The sequence below is a fragment of the Oppia nitens genome, unplaced genomic scaffold (assembly GCF_028296485.1).
Source record: "Oppia nitens isolate AA-2021 unplaced genomic scaffold, nextdenovo-longstitch-racon4-pilon3 scaffold24_pilon_pilon_pilon, whole genome shotgun sequence".
Lineage (NCBI taxonomy): Eukaryota > Metazoa > Arthropoda > Arachnida > Sarcoptiformes > Oppiidae > Oppia > Oppia nitens.
The window spans coordinates 325,619-346,271 of NW_026533204.1; the positions used below are offsets into that span (position 1 = coordinate 325,619).

General features: G+C 31.2%; 7 protein-coding genes across 7 annotated transcripts; 5 read left to right on the forward strand and 2 right to left on the reverse strand.

The window, feature by feature from the left end:
• The first annotated feature begins 1,112 nt into the window (after positions 1 to 1,112).
• LOC128953943 (L-seryl-tRNA(Sec) kinase-like) lies at positions 1,113 to 2,262 on the forward strand. Its single transcript, XM_054299490.1, has one exon. It carries the CDS (start codon positions 1,128 to 1,130, stop codon positions 1,977 to 1,979), a length of 852 nt encoding a protein of 283 aa, XP_054155465.1. The 5' UTR covers positions 1,113 to 1,127; the 3' UTR covers positions 1,980 to 2,262.
• A 660-nt stretch (positions 2,263 to 2,922) lies between these two features.
• On the forward strand, positions 2,923 to 5,004 carry LOC128954024 (serine protease HTRA1-like). Its single transcript, XM_054299589.1, has 3 exons — positions 2,923 to 3,535; positions 3,600 to 3,744; positions 4,986 to 5,004. The coding sequence occupies exons 1-3, from the start codon at positions 2,923 to 2,925 to the stop codon at positions 5,002 to 5,004; spliced, it is 777 nt and encodes a 258-aa protein (XP_054155564.1).
• A 1,409-nt stretch (positions 5,005 to 6,413) lies between these two features.
• Positions 6,414 to 8,574, forward strand: LOC128954026 (rab5 GDP/GTP exchange factor-like). The gene has a single exon (XM_054299590.1). The coding sequence runs from the start codon at positions 6,556 to 6,558 to the stop codon at positions 8,572 to 8,574; it is 2,019 nt and encodes a 672-aa protein (XP_054155565.1). The 5' UTR covers positions 6,414 to 6,555.
• Positions 8,575 to 9,123: 549 nt separating this feature from the next.
• LOC128953926 (bifunctional glutamate/proline--tRNA ligase-like) lies at positions 9,124 to 13,197 on the reverse strand. The gene is made up of 2 exons (XM_054299467.1): positions 12,763 to 13,197; positions 9,124 to 12,688 (listed from the first exon to the last, which is right to left on the reverse strand). Exons 1-2 carry the CDS (start codon positions 13,066 to 13,068, stop codon positions 9,182 to 9,184), a joined length of 3,813 nt encoding a protein of 1,270 aa, XP_054155442.1. The 5' UTR covers positions 13,069 to 13,197; the 3' UTR covers positions 9,124 to 9,181.
• A 2,609-nt stretch (positions 13,198 to 15,806) lies between these two features.
• On the forward strand, positions 15,807 to 17,244 carry LOC128953941 (mevalonate kinase-like). The gene is made up of 4 exons (XM_054299487.1): positions 15,807 to 15,865; positions 15,997 to 16,076; positions 16,144 to 16,905; positions 16,970 to 17,244. The coding sequence occupies exons 2-4, from the start codon at positions 15,999 to 16,001 to the stop codon at positions 17,171 to 17,173; spliced, it is 1,044 nt and encodes a 347-aa protein (XP_054155462.1). The 5' UTR covers positions 15,807 to 15,865; positions 15,997 to 15,998; the 3' UTR covers positions 17,174 to 17,244.
• LOC128953947 (ribosome maturation protein SBDS-like) lies at positions 17,229 to 18,412 on the reverse strand. Its single transcript, XM_054299494.1, has 4 exons — positions 18,163 to 18,412; positions 17,905 to 18,034; positions 17,488 to 17,847; positions 17,229 to 17,420 (listed from the first exon to the last, which is right to left on the reverse strand). Exons 1-4 carry the CDS (start codon positions 18,288 to 18,290, stop codon positions 17,298 to 17,300), a joined length of 741 nt encoding a protein of 246 aa, XP_054155469.1. The 5' UTR covers positions 18,291 to 18,412; the 3' UTR covers positions 17,229 to 17,297.
• Positions 18,413 to 19,148: 736 nt separating this feature from the next.
• On the forward strand, positions 19,149 to 20,377 carry LOC128953940 (protein regulator of cytokinesis 1-like). Its single transcript, XM_054299486.1, has 2 exons — positions 19,149 to 19,249; positions 19,319 to 20,377. The coding sequence occupies exons 1-2, from the start codon at positions 19,194 to 19,196 to the stop codon at positions 20,343 to 20,345; spliced, it is 1,083 nt and encodes a 360-aa protein (XP_054155461.1). The 5' UTR covers positions 19,149 to 19,193; the 3' UTR covers positions 20,346 to 20,377.
• Positions 20,378 to 20,653: the final 276 nt, after the last annotated feature.

Below are 20,653 nucleotides of genomic sequence, written 5' to 3' on the forward strand. Positions count from 1 at the left end.
ACCTAACCTAATTTTCAAAGTAAACCTAATCTAATTTATACAGTACTGGGTTACCGAATCAGTGTTTGTAATATAACCTGACATTCATATATTGGATTTATGTTTTTAAATCATATTATTCAATTAATTTATAAATTTTATAAAATTAGATGGTTATGTTCCGCGTGGACAACTAGTTGTTTTTAAAAGTATTATAAAGAAATGACAACAATACTATTTTATTAGCAAAGTTATAAATGTTAATTTTATTCACGCGCTTATGTTTATTAATATTAATTTTTGTTATAATTAGTATATAATTATATTATGAGAGCTCAGGTATTTAGGTTAGGTTTTAGTTGGGTTTTAGGTGTTTCCGCGCAATAATTTTGATGGATATATGTTTTTTATGTCTTAATTAAATATTTTCTGTTGAAAAAACTAAATTTTCTTTTACGGGCTTAAACTTTGTTTTAACCAAGAAATCACATAAAAATAAGTAAAATATTAAAAGAAAATTTTGTTTATATTCATCTATAAATTCATTAATTAATATCACATTCAACAACAACAACAACAAAACCAATGGCAGTGGGAGGAGGACTCAAATGACTGAACCGTATGATCCCAAACCGTGCGACATATATTCACTCGGGTTATGCGTATGCGACACACTTGGYGGCCATCTTARCCACTATCAGATCCAACGCACTGTCTTAGGTATACTCAATCCACAGRTACTTCAGGRCTTTGTTCGGGCGAYGGGTATGAAAGTCGACAGTTTTGATTTTATTCAACTATTGARAGGTATGTCAGATATGGACCCAGAGATAAGGCTTACTATTGATCAGGTAATAGATGACCAATGGTTTAGAAATTGATGGACAGATAAAAAGGTTCGKTAGGTCTTTGTATTTAAGTTATACATTTAATTGCAATAAAATTGTGTTAAAAATAATTATTGTTTTAAATATCTATAAAAAAATCAATACATAAAAAACTTTTATAATATTTATAAAACTTAATAAATGCCAGAATAATAAAAAATAGTAATAAATATTATTTATTGCCATCTATTGAGTTACTAATAATAGTTTTAATAATGTTRTCAAACATTACATTAAWTCAAWCATAACTTTATTTAATAAATGACTGCAAATGGATGTCTACTATTGATCTGTGGCYTACCGGCCATCGGTAAGTCTCGACTGGCCAATAGTCTGGTCCACCGATCGATTACTATCGGGTCAAACGTGTATYACTCGCCCGACAACAACAACAACTTCTTYACGTTTAAGATATCAGTGGACGACTTGATGTCAGTTAAGGATCAGTCCTTTCATATACATCTGAACGGCATTTGGCGGCAATTCAGACGTMATATAGTGATTGCAACCAAACTTTTTGTCCGTAAATTGACACAAAATGATCAACTCTTGACCCATGAAGACACTGAAGATGTTATGACACTGTTAGACATCATTTACGAGTGCAACCAAACTGTTATCAATCAATGGCGAAGACAAACAACTTCAGCGGACAATAAAAAATTTGTTATTATTATTGACGACAATCTTTACTACAAGAGTATGCGTTACGAGTGGTACCAGACATGCAAAGAGCTATCATTGGGTTTCGCTATAATTATGATCAACACTTCACTGGAATTGTCACTCAATAGTAACCGACTTAGAGATGAAGACAAACGATTGCCCGACGATGTTATCGTACGAATGTCTGAACGCTTTGAATGTCCGCAACCGTCGGCCGAACCGTTCGAACAGAAAACTTATTTTCTTAGAGCTGACACAACTATTGATCACAAAATCGACGACTCATTGATTGAATTCATTACCGATGCGATCGGCGAACCAGTTGTMGATCAGACTATTCGATTGCCAATAGAGGAACAGTTGAGACAAAGGCTTAATACAGAGTCAAGAATAATGTTATTCACAAAATTGATTGTCTTCTGCGACAACTCGTCGGAGAATTGGTGAACAAATCATCGGATAAGAAGAGTTGTGCAAAAGTGTTGAACTCATCGAAGAAGTGTTTGTTACACGACTTAAAACAATCGCCGAGTTTTTTATCACAAACTATTGCCAAACAATTGGTCTCTGATTGTGATGATTGCAGTGTCAATGGTCTGCACTTTAGTGATGATATCAGACAGTGTTTTACTAAACTTTTATTAGATATCTATTGACAGTATTGTACAGAAAACTARTAAATACATAGATATAATCAAATTTATATTTTAATTATSAATAAWTTTTTAACCCTTGACCCGAGACWTGKAWTATTTTRTATTTGTATATATAACCTCAAGATCTATCTACCCCTACTCCTTCCCCCAAATCCCATTTTTTGTCTTTTTAATCATATAATAAAAATATAATTTGCTTCACACTATGTCRTGAAAATTTTATCAAATTTGTTCATTTAATATGATGTTATTATTTATTTTTAATTACAAATTTATATTAACRTGSGAACATATAATTTTATGCCAAAAAAGTTTGTTTMTGGCAATRCTTTATAGTATTSTGATCTGGGTTATTTACTATTATGATTGGYMAGATAATTACATTAASACCMGTTAAGAGATTATTTTATATTATATTATTACTAATTATTATAATTTATTAGATTATTTTTTAATATTATAAACCACGAGATAAATTGAAATAAAAAACAAACTTTTAWAAAAATATCATTAATTAGTGAATTATTATAATTGATGCAAACTATGTATAATTGTTTTAATAGTRWATTGATATAAAACTTTGATTAATGATTTCTATAATATCTAAAYTATTAATGTTATCAATAAATCATAATTATTTGAYACAAAGACAATTAAAATATTGTTTTATTGATTGTTACCAACAATTGTATCGACATTACAAGTATGTAAAGACATGTTATACAACATCAGTAATGGTTAACAACAGYGATGCTGTTATAGACAAACAACTAATCAGTAAATTAATGGACAGTTTTGTTTGTATATGTATTGCTGGCGTYGATTGTCGGCACAGTTATCGCGGTAGCGGTTGTATTGTCAGTGTCGACGATCTGACAGCTAATGTTGTCACTAACTATCATTTGGTCGAAACTGTCAACAAAATTGTCGATATTATCGGTAACGGATGGTCATTATTGGGACGGGTAGTCTATGTCGACCCGAAACTGGATTTAGCACTCATTAAGTTTACAAATAATAATAAAAATTTGATAACTAATTATCAAATCTTGCAATCGTTTCCATCATTTGGCGATCATATGCTATCACTTGGCTATGCAACCAATGACTATAATTTGTGTACTGGTATTATTATAAGTCCCGCCAGTGTCTATCTAACCGATCATAATATGTCATACTTTTATTCGTGTTCACCGGGAATGGTATACATTGAACACTGTGTGCCAATATATTCGGGGTTTTCTGGCGGACCACTAATCGATGTATCAAATGGACAGTTGTGTTGTATGAACTGTATTGTCGAAAACGGTTCGCAAAGATTTGCCATTTCAGGCGATTATATCAATAGTAAGTTTTAAATATTAAAACCAAAAAATGTAGTTTTAATTTATTAAAAAAATACTAAATATAGAATTTCTGGAAAATGCCCACTTATTTCGAGAAAGTCAACAATTAAGACGACTCTCTGAGCACCGGGCGATCAGATTAGGTATGCATTTCAAGTGGCAATCACGCGGCTGTTATATAGTGACTAAGTTTCTCAATTTTGATGAAACGTATGTAAAAAATATATATATTATTTTGTAGTTATTTTTTAATATTTTATTTGCCCATTAAATTTATTATAAAACATAAAAAATTAATACTTAACTCATGTTTTTTAGATCTAATTTGTTTGATACGGATATCATTCATTCAATCAATGATCAATGTATTAGATCTATGGATCACTTTGTGTATGAAATCAACAAATATGACAATCAAACTATTGATATATCATTTATACCAACACTTTTTGGAAACAAAAAACTTATTATAGATTCAACCATTACTTTAGTGTCAACTCAGTTAACATTTGTTTAATTTTATTATTAGATAAATAATTTATAAATTTGTAAATTTCTTGAAATATTAGTAAATTAATAATATAAATAAAATAAAAATATTGTTATTTTCTATAAACAAAAGTTATATATAATTTATTACTTTAAATGTTTAACTATGTATAGTGAACCCATATAACTATAATTAAATTTACATATTTTTAATTAAAATTAGTGACCGAATAATCATTAGTTAACGACTAACGGCATTAGTAATAATATTGTGATTATAACAATTGCAACAACGATAAAAAAATTAATTTTCTAATTGCTCTATAAATATAACATTATTTGTATAATTTTTCTAAAAGATAAGACAAAAAATAAAATTTAAAAAAATAAAATATATTAAAGAGTGTTTCACTCGTATAAAACCAATAGATTAGTTTTAATTGGTTATACATATGTACTAATGTATGCACAAAAAATTACATAAATGTCTATTAAATCCATTTCAATAATGAAAAACATTGATAGAAAAAGTATTGATTTCTTATACGTCTCGCGACTGGTTTTATACGAATGAAAAGCTATTTTTAGTTAAATCGCGCGATGCGGACAAACCATTGTTACGGTTATGACATATGAACACATCAACAGATATAGAAATATTTGAAAAGTTTTATTATCTAAAAATTTCATTAAAATATCTCAATCCTATCAAAAGTTATTACTAAATAATCTATTGGTTTTATACGAGTGAAACACTCTTTAATATATAGTATTTTATTTTTTGTTTTATCTTTTAGAAAAATTATACAAATAATGTTATATTTATAGAGTAATTAGAAAATTAATTTTGTTGTCGTTGTTGCAATTGTTGTAATCACAATATTATTACTAATGCCGTTAGTCGTTAACTAATGATTATTCGGTCACTAATTTTAATTAAAAATATGTAAATTTAATTATAGTTATATGGGTTCGGAATAATCTAAGGTACAGCATATGATACCCTATGATTGTTATGTGTTTTTATATGACAGAAAGCATAAGATAACTTTGAATAAATTATTAGTAAATTTCTAGAAAAGGTTTCAATAGTTTTTAATTAATATATCATATATTAAATAAATAATTATTATTTTTTAAATATTCAATATAGTATCCAAGAATATATTTGTAATTAATATTGTACGTCAATAATAATCAACTAACATATGTAATATTATTTATTATGATTAATTTAATTTTTTAAAATTTATTTATATATAATTTTTATATGATTGTAGCGCTAAATAAATGTGAACATAATGACAGTGTCAACATGGACAATTTGTTAAATACATTGAATTGTATCAGCAACAATTTGCAGCAGGTGTATTCAAAATTTTATCAATTGCTAATTAAACCCAATCATCACTGTACGGATCAATTGGTAATTATGGTCAATATGATACCACATGATGACCTACTGTACGTCAATTTATCAAACATATTAACAATTGTATCAAAAAATCATAATTAAGTTTTATTTATTATTATTATTATTATATTAGAACTAATCGGATTAATAACATAGATATTATATTTTATAAACTATCCAAAAGTAAATAGAAAATTACTGTATTATAAATACATTGTAATAAAAATTATTATAACACTATAAAAATTTTATTATTCTGTTAAATTAGGGACAGTTATTATGTGCACATAAACTGTTTAAAAAGTTTATATTAAATATACTATATATAGAAATTGATATCTTTATCCTATTGATRTACAACTAATATTATATAAATTATAGATAAATAATGTATTAATTTAATTTTACAACAATTTWAAAAAAATCAYTTATCTCTAATAGTTAAATTAAATTAATATTTATTTGGAAATATATTYAATATTAATTTGTATAACAACTACAACAGTGTAACGTTGTGTTTGAATACTARAACACATATAAATGTAATATGTATTTAGCTATCAATGTTGTGATTATTATTATTACTGTATTATTCAACACATTATGTAATGTTTTTTTAATAATAATAATACAAAATAATAATACAATGATTTCAAGTATTTTTTCCTCTGTGTTAATGAAAATGAAAATACATAATCATTAATGTATTACTACTACAKGTATATTCTACAGTAGTTTTAAACATTTTTTTTAATGAAAAAGACATTTAAATAAATTAAATAATAAAACAACAGTAAATTATTTAAYAAATTATAATTAACAACATTTTAAACATATAATACTGTTTAATATATCATAGATTTTTTGACACAAATATTTTTTTTGTTCAAATGTTTACAATTTTGAAACGGATTTCAATATTATTGTACATTAAAAACACATAAAAACAGTAATAATAATAATAAACAACACATTCATTGATTGATTGCAAAAATATGTGTTTTATTATACATTGTTTTACATGAAAACGCAAACTATAAGTAAATATCTAATCAAATGATTTGAATTTGTTTTTTGTTTGATTCAAATCATATGTTTTGATTATTTTTGTGTGAGATATGAATGACAACACAAACAGCGGTTATTTATCCACCAATTGGTCGCCGACTGCAACGCCCGACAACAACAGCAGTAGTAGTAGTAGTGGTGGTAGTAGTGGTCACAGTCATCGTCGACGATATCAACACCGACGGGACGACAATRTGGACGACGATCGACTGCTGGATGATAACAGTGACGAACGACATCAACAGCGGATGGCCGCCCGATCGCTGTCGCAGACCCGAAAGGGACCGCATTTTGACAGCCAAGACATTATGTGTCGCAAGGGCTGTGGCTTTTACGGCAATCCCGAGTGGCGCGGACTTTGTTCAAAATGTTTTCGGGCAGAACAACGAAAAGTAGACGCGAAAACACCCGACCAAAAGACCGACAATAATAGTCGGTCGTCTTATGCCTCGTCAGTGATGTCGCCGATAAACAAATGGATTTCACCTGAAATGCTATCACTTTCGGCCTCTTTTTCATCGTCAAAGTCATCATCGAAACCTTCGTCGACAAACAGTTCGACACAATCCACRCCATCGACCACATCGTCGTCAACATCGCCATCATTACCGACGTTTACGAAGTTCGAGGAGAAGAAGAGACAACAGTCGGACAAGAAGAGTAAGACATTGAAATCGATATTCAAAAGAGCGGCCACTTTTCGCGAGTCTAAGAGTAGTACACCGTCGACGCCTTCATCAGCCACTCAGGCTCTTCAGTCGTGGACCGATCGCCAATTGTTTTCGTTTGATACGCTTTCGCTCGGCGAAGAAGTTGTGGCCAAATTTTTACGCGAAGCCGCCATCCATGACATCAAACGACAGATCAGCCGCATTGTAGATAAGATTAACAAAATACAGAATAAGGTGACTATCGAAGAAATGTCTGAAACCATACACGACTTTTACCAGTCGATGAACACACGGTTCACGAGTAACCCGTTTTATCGGGAAGCTAGCGGTGAACAGATTGACCAGTTAGTTGACTTTACCGAACGCTATCTGATGCAACAATTGTACCAAATGTTGTTCACACGGATTCAACACGAAGAAGAGGAACGCGATTTGGCGCTTCAAAAACGGATTCGTTCGCTGAACTGGATTATGGCACAGCATTTGGATGTCGACATCAATTTACGTCATCCACAGATCAAAGATCTTGTCGACAAAGCAATAACCGAAGCCATTGAGATGGACTCGAAACAGGTTCCGCTGGAAAAGTTGGAYTGCATTATGAACTGTAGTAAAACTATTTTTAAATTACTTCAAGTCAACTCACAGGAACCGGTCAGTGCTGACCAATTTCTGCCGGCACTGGTGTTCATTGTTATCAAAGCTAATCCGCCATTGCTTCAGTCCAACATCAAACTGATCACCCGATTCAGTACACCATCGCGATTGATGTCCGGTGAGGCCGGCTATTATTTTACTAACCTGTGCTGTGCCACGTCGTTCATTGAGAACTTGACCGCCGATTCTCTAAATATGGGCGACCAAGAGTTTCAGAGTTATATGACTGGTGAGGCACAACCGCCCGGTGCTTATCAACARTCGACATTTTTGTGCGAAGCATTCCGTATAATGGACTCCAATAAGGCATTGATTGCCGATCTCAAGGATAGACAAACGAAATCGGAAGCGCAACTGAAAGAGCTTTCCGAGAGTATCAATGAGTTTAGAGACGATATGTTAAGAAAAACGTCAAAATATCTTAAGCCAATTGTTCCCAACGTGTATTCATTGCCGGCCGAATTGGACATTTGCTTAATTCCCGAACATTTTAAGGGATGTGTTATACATTCGGACGGAATTCTCATTGATTTGTTGGACAACAGCGATGTGTCCGCCGATAAATATAGTACTAATTTAGAGGCCAGTGATTCAATTACTAACAGTGAGCCTACTAATGGTGGTGACRGCAGTGGTCGTCAACGAAATAGTGCTCAAATAGCACTGGAAAGTCAATTATCAATAGATGAACACCAATTGCCGCCACCGTTGGCGCCACAAATAATTCAAAGTCATAAATAAATAATTAATTAAAAACAATTTAATAATTATTAATACAAAAAATAATTATAATTATAAATAACTAGTTTCCTAAACAGATAATTTAGTCAAATTTTTTAATTAATTTGTATTTATAAACTATACATTTAATTAATTTTATTTTTTTTAGTTATTATTAAACTTATATCACATTATTGTTATTGTTAATTGTGTTGATGTTATTGTTAATTGCGCTCAAATTAAATGGGTTATCAATACTGTATATTTTTTAGTCTAGATTTTAGTCTCATATTAATGTATTTTTTTAGTTAATTTTACAACTAATACAGAAACAAAAAAATAATTATTAAATTTAATTTAACTTAATTTAAAAAATAGTTAATTTATTATATTTTGGAAAAAATGTTTATTAAAAAAATCATTAGATTTTAAATACCAAAAATTATTGTATAATTCGCTGCTTTTTCTCCCCCGACAAACAAATCGCACATAAGGTTAACATTTAAAACAAATTTTTTAAATAGTAATAAAATTATTTTTTTGGTTACAAATTCATTTATCAAATTAATTTAAATTAACTTAATTATTAAATATATATAAATTATTAATTAAAAAAACAATCTATATTTTAATAGCTTCGACCAAATAGCGTAAAATTTTGTGGTTTACTTTTACAGTTAGGATGAATACAAGACATATCATCGGTCACGGGCTGCGGCTGATCCAGTGGTATGCACAACGATTTGGCGCCCATCAGCGGTCCCGAAGAGTCCGTTTGGTCTTCTTTGGCCGAGTCTTTCTTGATCTGATCCTCACAATCAGATGCCCCGCAAAATGGTGACATTATTATGAACTTCAGGTCCAGTTTTTCGATAAACTGTTGCCAGTCTTGGGTGACAATCATATGAGAGTCGCGATCCTGTTTGGCATTTTGATAGAGTGAGTCTTGTATATTATCCAACAATATCTTACAATCGTTGACAGCGTCGGTAAATTTATAAGTAATTTTGTCGCCATTGTCCCGCCGGACGGCTACGTACTCGCCTTTTTGCATATCTTTCGGTCCGAATTCAATACGAATGGGAACTCCTTTCAGCTCCCAGTGATTGAACTTCCAACCGGGTGAATAATGGTCAGACAAATCACTTTTGACGCGCATATCGGCGCTCCTCAAAATCTTTTCCAATTGTTTGCAACCCTCTAGCAGTCTATTCTTGTCCTCATCAGTTGTATTAGCAGTAATACCGCATGGGACAATAACTATCTGTATTTTGGCCACTCGCGGCGGCATTACCAGACCCTTGTCGTCGCCGTGAATCATCACCACTGCGCCGATAGATCGTGTTGACAGACCCCACGAATTTTGGAAGGCGTGTCGCTTTTTGCCCAACTCTTGCGGATCTTCGAAGACAATCTCAAACATTTTGCTAAAGTTTTGGCCCAAATAGTGCGAAGTGGCGCCTTGAATGCCGCGGCCATTGGTTCCAACATAGGCCTCGCATGTGGTAGTCATATCGCCGCCGGCAAATTTTTCTTTTTCAGTTTTCTTGCCCTTCACAACAGGTATGGCCAATAGATATTCATAGACTTGGGCGTAATAGTCGAGTATTTGGTAGACTTCTTCGAGTGCCTCCTCTCTGGTGGCAAATGCTGAGTGACCCTCTTGCCAGAGAAACTCACGGGTGCGTAGAAATGGTGTCGGCTGTTTGAATTCCCATCTAACCACAGAACACCATTGATTCAGTCTAATAGGCAAATCACGGTGCGATTGAACCCATTTAGCGTACGAGGGATACATTACCGTCTCGGAAGTGGGACGTATAGCAATTGGTTCAGCCAATTCGGACTGTCCTGATTTAGTAACCCAGGCAACCTCCGGAGCAAAGTCAGCGATATGTGTTTTTTCGGTTTCGAGCGCCGATTTCGATATAAACATTGGAAAATAGCAGTTCTCGACACCCAATCCTTTAATACGTGTATCAAAAAAGGATTGAATGGTTTCCCAGATAGAGTAGGCCCAGGGTCTCAGTATATAACAGCCGCTCACATCGTAGTACTCAATCATCTCCCCCTTTGTAATTACTTCGGTATACCAGTCGGCAGTGTTCTCACTCTTTTTGTTTTCAATACCTAAACGGGTCTGCTTTTTGCCGGCACCACCCAYTGCTCCAGACTTTGGTTCTTCTTTTTTGGCCTTATTTTCAGACTTCTTGTTAGACTTATCACTCTTTTTTGCCGAACCACCACCGCTGCCACTGTTCTCCTTACCCGCTCCTCGAGGAGCAGCTGTTGGACCGGCAGATTTTGAGACCCAATCGGCACCGGTAGTTTTTTTGTAGTCTGCCTTGAGTTCCAATAGTTTTTTGACTGCACCATCAATAGCAGTTTTGTCCGCCTTTTCGGTTTTCAATTGTCGAACAGTGTCGGCCTGTTTTTGTAGCAAATCGTCCAATTCTTTGTGCGGATTATTATTATCACTACTTGTTTTACTTGTATTCGTAATATTTAATTGACTCAATTGTATATCCGGTTTCCATTCAACTCCAGACTTAGTTTTAAACTCAGTTTTCAATGACAACAATAGGTTAACCTTTTCGGTAATCTGTTCTTTGCTGGCTTTATCTGATTTCAATTGACGAACAGAATCTCCGCAATCTTTAATGTCTTTTAGAATTTTCTCTAAATCTGTTGCAGAAGTGGTTAATTTAGTCGACGATGTTTCCAATTGTTTAGCCAACTCTTGTGTCCTCTTTTTCCATTCTTGTACTATTTTTGGAAAAACATTCAAATCGGTAGAGCCGTCGGGAATGGAGATCAACACAATGGGTGACGAATCATTTGCAGGCGAATCGCATATGAAGAATCCTTTTCGCTGGATCTGAACTATGTCCCCCTTTTTCAGATCATTGAGTCCAATGTCACCAAAAGCCTGAACCTCGACTTTGGTATCYTTGTTAACAAAATTTTTGAAATCATCGTCCGGTTTGAGTACAGCTTTAGTAATAATATGTTCATAATATGTGAGCGTTGCGGGAATGGTAGCGGTCTTCTCAATCCACGTCACTTTCAATGTTTTCTTAAAGTCTTTATTATCTAAATTAAGTTTAGCCTCAATTCCGGTAACTAATCCAGTGTTAGAATCCTTGTTGACGGCGGTAATCGAAATGTTTCCCCAATTAATAAAAGTCACATTTTCGTCGGCTTTGATCAGTTGAGCGTCCGTCTGGTCAATGAGTATTTGTTGGCCAACTTTAACATTACGTTTGCCGAGCTCAGCATTTTTCGGGTGAAGCGAGGCTTCAATGGTGCCATCCGTTGCATCGATAATCGTGACAACCACCGCGTCTTTCAATTCAACTGCTGAATATCGGGGCGCAATCGGATCAATCACTTTCTTATTGAAGGCCCAAATCTTATCCCAATCCATGTATACTACGGCTCGGGACGAGCCCTGAGATAAAATGAATTGAATGAGTCCATCAACAGTCAAACCACGTCGGAAAACACCGCGAACGGTAGGCATTCGGGGGTCATCCCAGCCCTCAACGATGCCCTGTTCGACAAAAAAGGTTAATTTGCGTTTGGAAAACACCGAGTGTGTCATATTTAGTCGTGAATAAGCCGATATAAGTGGCTTTCGGAGGCCGAGTGCATCGATAAACCAGTAGAACTGGGCGTCTCTGTCCAGATATTCGCTGGTCCGTAACGAATGTGTTACTCCCTCTATACTGTCCACTATAGGACACGCAAAGTCGTACGTTGGATACACTTTGTATGTGTTTCCAGTGCGCGGATGCGCTTGACTTTTGCACCGATAAATGGCCGGATCGCGTAGACAACCATTATCGGATGACATATCCAGTTTGGCCCGAACACAACACTTCTGGCCGTATTCGGTACCGTTTTTCATTTCCTGCCACATCTCGAGGTTCTTGTCGGCCGTATTGTTACGATTGCGTGATTCCACGCGATTCTCGCGCTCCGTTTTCATCACATCGGGTGCCGTGTCGTCCACATAGGCCTTACCGGCGCGAATCATGTCTTCGCACTTCTGCATTATGAGCTCAAAGTGATCCGAAGTGTAGCTGAAGTGGTCGTACTTGACATTCAACATCTCTACGTCTTTGAGGATCACCTAAAGATAAAAAAAGTGATAACAATATTAGTCAACAATTTTCACCACTAGTTGTCTGTCTGTCTGTCACTTACTTTCTCGAAGTCTTCCTTTTCCTTCTCTGGATTGGTGTCATCGAAACGCATAATCAGTTTTCCATCGTATTTGTTCCGATAGTGATAGTTAAGAAGTGCAGCTTTTGCGTGTCCAATATGCAAGAAACCGCTGGCCTCGGGCGGGAACCGTACCACCACTTGGCCTTGTTTGGCATCGGGTAGTTCCGTATACTTGCCTTCGTCTTTTTGGTCACCGCTTGCGGTCGACTTATTGGCCGATTTACTAGACTTTTGACTTTTCGATGACGACATCTGTTCGTGACTTTTGTTACCGCCTTTTGTCATAACTTTTCTGTTGAATTGTCACTCAATTTAAATCAATCGATGCCTTAAAACGTGGCTTTAAATGCTATTCAATATGTGTTGTAAAATCTACTATAAAAATGTAATAACAAATAGACATTACATAATAACATTGGAGTCGTTCATAAATAACGTACAAAATTTTTATTTATTTATTTGAAGGATGTTTGCTATTAGTTTAGTATTSAGGGGGAACTTAGTAATTAACCCCTCTATACAACGTTATTGATTTGTATTATGTACATGTACATTATTTGTGTGGTCAAAAAATGATCATGTTACCTAATTGTAATACAATTTGCATCATTGTATTTATTATTTTATATATTTTTATTTATAATAGTTATTGTTTGATTTTCGATTTTTTAACATTACAACATTTAGTTTATTATATTTATTTTAAATTGACGTTTAGTTGAAAATAATTGATCATGGTTAGTATTTATTTATTTATAATTACATATTAAGTAATATAAATTTATATGTATTTACACTGTATTTACAAAAAGCTAGCTCATAAATTTAAATAAATTATTACTGAAATATTATGTGTTTATAATAATCATATGAAAAAATTGTTAAACTTTTTTTAAAAATTATAAATACATAATACTATTAAAATAAATAATTTATTGAATATATAAAATTGTTAATAAGTATATCATTTAGCATAACAATATTATCTAAGGAAAGTAAAAATATATACAAATTTTTAAAAAATAGTAAAACATGTTTAAAAACAAATTAATTAAATAGAAACTATACATATTTTTCCATACATATATATACATATTTAAATATATGACTAATTTGTATGACAATTGCACATACATTTACCACTAGAGCTGGCATTACTGGCTCTTCGACTACCTGTGCCGACACTAGACTGAGACTCCTTTAAATATAATTAAGATAAATATATAAGAAATTAATAAATAATAAAAATGTTTAACAATACCACTGAATTAGCAGATAATAAGTGCCATAGAATTTGTGATGAAAGACCAGAATCACTGAAAAATACATAAATAATAATTTCATTAAAATTTAATAAAATATAGTTTATATTAAAAAATTATTATTAATTAATTATAATTACTTATTTTTACGATAACACTCGCTATGAACTGTCGATGACTTTAATGTATCTAATTTGTTGGCCATCGATGACAATGTCTTTAACTGTATTGAATCGCAACATATCTTTTGTTGCATATCTTGAAACTCCTTCCGGAGGCAAACCATTTGATTCTGAAGTACAGACAACTTGTCTTCAGTTGTCTCCAAACGCTGTAACGTATCGTTTAATAGGTTTTCCTGAGTTGTCTGATATGATAATACCTTATTTTTTGATAAAATAATAAGTATTACATTCAATAATTTCAAAATTCCATAATTGCTAACAATATATATTTACTTTTATGGCATTAAATAATGTTTGAATAAAACTTTTATATAAGTCACCAAAAATTGTCAATAAAATGAAGTCAACAATTGAGATATAAATATAAAATATGCGAATAATTAATGGTTTAAATATTAAAGTCATTGTTGTTATAATTATTAGTATAGTATAATAGTGTTAAATTTTATATCACTTATTAGTAAATGAGAAAATGTTTTCAAAATTTAGATATTTTACAGGTATTTTAAATGAACAATATTTAAGTAATAATAATTTTAGATGAAACCATTAGTAAACTACTGTATGAAACCTAATATACAAATAACTACAGTATGTTTTGTTTATTTTCATATTTAATTGATATTTACTTATTATTATTAAAATTATTAATATAAATTTACTCTATAGGCTATTTATTTTGTATATAACCGTCTAAGTTTGCTATAATTTTATAATAGATAGCCAATCATCTGTAATGTAAATGATTTTAAAAATAGTCATTTAGTATTAGACACACTTGATTAACAGGGTCTGTCTCCCCCTTAATCCAAATAAACCAGTTTAACTAATGTACCGGTATATCCACTCAAGTATGTAACTAACACATACACATGTTTAAATGAAATTGATGTTTTCATCAAATTATTATTATTTGACATTTCAAAAAATTAATTTTTATTTACTCAATTGATTTTTTTWWAAAATTTTTGTTTAATATTGAATATACAATTTTTAATTTATTTAACTTATAATATTTAAAAACATAATATTTTTTAATTAAATATTTTGTTTAAAATTTTAGAATAATTTTATTAAATTTAGTTTATTATAATTATAACATAAGTTAAATTTAAAGAAATTTATTGCAACGATTTTACAGATAACATAATAAACAAAATAGTAAGATAACTTTTTATATAATATTTTTTATATAATCTAATTATGTTTATCAATTGTTTTTGTTTTATTTAACCGCATATTATATGCTAATAATTATGTAATAATATCTAATAATAAATACTAATGCAATAAAACTATTGATAGTTAAGGAAATCCTGAAAATAATGATAATATTTACACTGAATAAAGATTTTATTCAAAATAATTATTTTGAAAACAAATGTTTAATTATAAGGAAATTTTCATTAAGTATATGAAAACATATTTGTTTTACAACAAAAAAAAAGTTTTTTCTTTTAAAATAACATATTTACAACAAATACATATGTTATAATTTATCATGAGAGAATAATTTTAATTTATCATTATAAATATATATATACTTTTAAAACTATCTATCAATTTAGCGCATATATTGTATATATTTACATATTTTAATTGAATATATTGTATAAACATTTGTTATACTTATTGGTAATAATTGCAAAGTCATAATAGAAATGTCTAAATTATTGATCAATACTATATAAATAATTTTACAATTAATATATGATATTATAATTAATAATTAATTTTTAAATTATATTTTTTCTAATATAAAAAAGAAATGACCGAAGAGGTAATCAAATGTCGGACTCCCGGAAAAGTTATACTTCATGGAGAACACGCTGTGGTCTATGGAAAGGTATGTTTCAAATGATAATTACATAACATTTGAGTAATTGACATATTTTTCGATACATTTTGTTTAGACTGCAGTTGCCGTAAGTGTCGATTTGGATACAAAAATATCGACAAAAGTGTTGAAGACATCGACAACAACTGTCAAACTTGATATAAACTTTAACTTTAAACAATGCAATGAGTGGTCAATCAATGAGTTGTCACAAATCCGATTGATTGACGACAAAAGTCGCAACAAAGTTATGGATTTTAACGACTCATTTCTGCAAATTGTGTCCAAACTTGTTGATCAAAGTCTACCACAAAATGTCTATAATTCTGTTAATTCATTTCTCGTCTTATATTTGGCAATAAGTGACAGCTATTGTGATTCAAAGCGGTTACCAATGGAAATGATTGTCTCAACATCTTTGCCTATTGGTGCCGGTCTCGGGTCATCTTCATCATATACGGTAGGCCTAACAGCATCTCTGATGAAGGCTTACGGTGTGGTCATAGATCTATCACTGGTTAGTGAGTGGGGCTATCAAATGGACAAACTATTTCACGGACGGCCATCGGGTATTGATAATTCAATTTGTACTTTTGGCGGTGCATTACAGTTCAAAAGTGGCAAAATTGTCGAACAATTAGCTCATATTGAGACATCACTGCCGGTAATTCTGGTCAATACCGGAGTTCCTCGAAATACAAAAGCACAGGTGGAAAAGTTGCGCCGAAAATATGACAAATATACTAATATTGTTGAACCGATATTAGAAGCAATCGATGCCATTTCTATTAGCGCCTGGGATCTCATCAAACAAAACAATCATTTACAAGATTTTGCGGTCAGTAAGACAACTAACTGCCCAAACAACCTAATGGTTATAACAATCAATAATTTAATTACAGAATCTCTTTGAACTTAATCAACATTTGCTAAACTGTTGCGATGTCGGCCACCCGGCCATCGACAAGATAGTCGATTGCGCCAATAAACTCGGATTATCGGCCAAAATGACCGGCGCTGGTGGTGGCGGAACAGTAATCATATTCAACACATTGAAAGGTGTGATCACAAAGAAAAAACTTTTAATATTAGTATTCAATACATAACAAATAAAAACTTTTTTTTGATTTGATTTATATTACAGAAACACATGAAATCGACAACCTATACAAAGATTTGGATGCAATGGGTTTGCAATATTGGAGCGTTAGGTTGGGTGCGGCCGGAGTATCATTCGAGTGACGCCTCCCCGTCCTCGATCTCGCGCAACAAAAGGACGTGTAGCTGCGATTTAGGTGTACTGTTAACCAACTGGTCGATTGGCCGATAGTTTCCTGGATCGGCCATAAACACCTAAGATTACAATATAATTCAATTATTTTTTCATAATTATAAATACATTATTTTTCAAATCAAATACCATTTCCAGTTGACCGTCATCTTTGAGTTCTTCCGATTCAACACTAGCAGCAAATTCTGTTAGTTTTTGTTTGTTTTTCTTGTGTGTGATTACCCGTAGCTTCATCTGTGCCCTCTCTATGGGCATAACTGTCTTCAACTGTGGAATCAGTTCGACGGCCTGTTGTTTACTGTTGCGATTGGGTTTAACAGAAAAGTGCAACTGTTTCATACATTTCTCAATCATATTGACACTATATGGCCGTTTGGTCTCCGGATTGACACACTTGTCGGCCACAACTGTGGCTATCTCTTTGAATGTACCCTCCAATTGATGACTTCTTTCCTTTTCGCTGATCTGTAGCTCACCTTTCGCTAGGATCTGATAACAAATAATCATATAAAATGACTAAACAATAAAATTATATAAAAAACAGACCTCAAGACAAGCCTTCATGTGGTCATCGGTGCCAAAAGCCTTCAGAAGATCTTCTTTCTTAGCCGTCTGTCCTTTGGATACGTTTGTAAACACCATCGGTGTCTGCAGTACTTCGTCGATGTCTTTCTCGCTGTTGATTAAAAAAACAGACAATAAACCTTTCAATCAATCAATCATAATAACAAGTGGTAATTGATCCCATTTTTGTCATCAGTTAGTTAGTTGAGGTAATAATAATAATAATAATAATATTTATACACTTTTTGCCGATAAGAGACCACTTTATTCTTATAGCAGGCAATTTCAAATCGTTGGCCACACTTTTTCATGCGAACAATGGCCACATTAGTCAGCCGTTGCTGATTTGTCGGTGTTTTTATCGACATTATTGTCGTTGCTTTTGACGGATCAGTTGTTGTGGTTATTGTTATTATCGTTGAGATGTCGTATCTTTCATAGACTATACATATATTATATCACGTGTTAAGTAATGTATTAATAATGTAAATGCAATCCAATGTAATAATAGTATTAATAGTATTATTGTTGCTGTTATTCACTTATTGCAAGCAATACATAGTTTTTAGAGATTTGCGCAAACTTTGAAAAACTATTATTAAAGTTACGTAAAATATAATTTAAATGTATTTATTGATGTATAAAAATTTATTTAAACCAATTAATTAATATTGCTTTTATTAAAAGTTAATTAAATACTCTAATAATAATAATATTAAAATTTAAATAAATTTTTCTTTAATAAGTTATTCATTTGTTAACATTGATATGTACTGTATTAAGTTTATTATGATTTAAGATTTTATTATTAATAATAATGATTAAAAGTTTTTAATAGTTTAAATATAATTAAAACTTTATATATAGATAATGTTTAGCAATACAGTACAATACTAAAAGTCCAATGTTAATGATGTAAATGATGTTCAAAATGTAATAATAATAATAAAAAATTACCGGTAATACAGGTTTAAAGTTTAAATAACTGATTAGATATAAGTAACTGATAAGCGATTCATTATTAAGTTATTTCCAGAAATACTAAAAAAATAACTGATTTTTCCGTTAAATATATAAAACTATGACATAAAATATTTTGAGTAAAATTTTTAAACGCTTACTCTTTTATWTTATTTATTAATTTATAAAACTTTATATATTTAGTTTATATTTTCCAAAAGATTTTATAAAATAAAATATTAGTTTATTTAAATAAAATTAATATTATACTGTAGTTTATATGTAAGTGATTCCCAGTTAGTATTGAAATTATGGATCTATTATATGGCAAACATAAAGAAAATTTTGGATTTGGCGGACAAAACACGTAATTATAGAAATTAATAATATATTTAATTTAATAAATAAATTAATTAATAATAATTTATTGTTTAAGATCTGAACGTTTAAGACCATTACGGCTCAAATGTCGGCAATTAATGAAAACAATAAATTTAACAAATGATACGCTTTTGAAAATGACATCAAATGCTAACAATAACAACACTGATGACAATCAGGAAGACGAGTACAAACATCTCAAGAGTTATATATCAATACTCGTTAAGATCGGTTCCAAACGGTTCTCTCAATTCAAGACATTGAGAAATAAGATATCGTTTTTGATGAAAGAGTTGGAACGCCTGCCGGAGACTAACTTCGAGAAAGAGGTGACCAATGAAGACATGTCTAGATTTATACTATCAGTTGATAATCTCGTGAAAGTTGAAAATCTTTGCGAAGAACTTGAAGACACTTATGAACAAAACAAATTGAAAAGAAAACGTATGGATCAGAAGTTGTATCATCTATGGGATCAATTGGAAGTTAACGCAGTTTACAGACAACACTTTTTAATTGCCGCAAAAGGATGTCGGCCGTCGGCACTTATGGCCATTGATAAAGAGATTAACAAATTTAAGTCATTAATGACTAACAAAACAAATAAAGAAAAAATTGAAGAAATGCGTCAAAAATTATCAAATTTGTATATAAAAAGCTATATATCTGATGAACAAAGAAGTCGATTCCAGACGTTTATGGAGTCCGAAGAATATACATACGAGTTATGCGATTATCACGAGTTAGAGCTCCAGAAGTATCAGCAGTACTATGAAGACAATCGACAGACATTTGAAACGTTGTATGAATGGCACCAATTGGTCAGTCGATTGTCTGAACTTCAAGACAGAGGACGAGATATCAAACGATTTCATAATCGCGGCGGTGCTCTGTTGGCTGAAGAAAGAGAGAAATCAACTATTATTAAGAAAATACCGATTATTGAGAATATGGTATTGAAATTAAATGAACAACAAGTTGTCAAATGTCGGCAACAGATCAAAGTCTATGATATTCCTGTAAAAAATTATTTTGAAAATCATAAGAGAAATGCAATGGAAATGAATAAACTAAAGAAATGAATGTATTTTATAAAAGTAAAATTTATACAATATTTAGTATCACATATCAGTTTTTAAAAAATTATTTATTGTTCACATTTTTTAATCAAAATTTTATTTGATGTATAAATAAATTTCGCAAAAAATAATAAGATTTAACTATAAAATAAAATAGATTAATTAAAAATATATTTAAAAAAATTTAAAAATTATAGTAAAAATATATTTTTAAAAATTTAAAAATTATAGTTAAAATATATAAATATATAATTGTTAATTTGCTTATAATTAAGAATTTTTTGTTTTGTATGTTTAGAAGTATGCTATTA

Coding starts and splice junctions, on each gene's coding strand:
- LOC128953941 (XM_054299487.1), top strand. CDS start 15,999: ATGACCGAAGAGGTAATCAAATGTCGGACTCCCGGAAAAGTTATACTT. Junction 16,077..16,143: donor ACGCTGTGGTCTATGGAAAG/GTATGTTTCAAA, acceptor CATTTTGTTTAG/ACTGCAGTTGCCGTAAGTGT. Junction 16,906..16,969: donor ATCATTTACAAGATTTTGCG/GTCAGTAAGACA, acceptor ATTTAATTACAG/AATCTCTTTGAACTTAATCA.
- LOC128953947 (XM_054299494.1), bottom strand. CDS start 18,290: ATGTCGATAAAAACACCGACAAATCAGCAACGGCTGACTAATGTGGCC. Junction 18,035..18,162: donor GTCTCTTATCGGCAAAAAGT/GTATAAATATTA, acceptor TTTAATCAACAG/CGAGAAAGACATCGACGAAG. Junction 17,421..17,487: donor ATGACGGTCAACTGGAAATG/GTATTTGATTTG, acceptor TTGTAATCTTAG/GTGTTTATGGCCGATCCAGG.
- LOC128953940 (XM_054299486.1), top strand. CDS start 19,194: ATGGATCTATTATATGGCAAACATAAAGAAAATTTTGGATTTGGCGGA. Junction 19,250..19,318: donor GGATTTGGCGGACAAAACAC/GTAATTATAGAA, acceptor TTATTGTTTAAG/ATCTGAACGTTTAAGACCAT.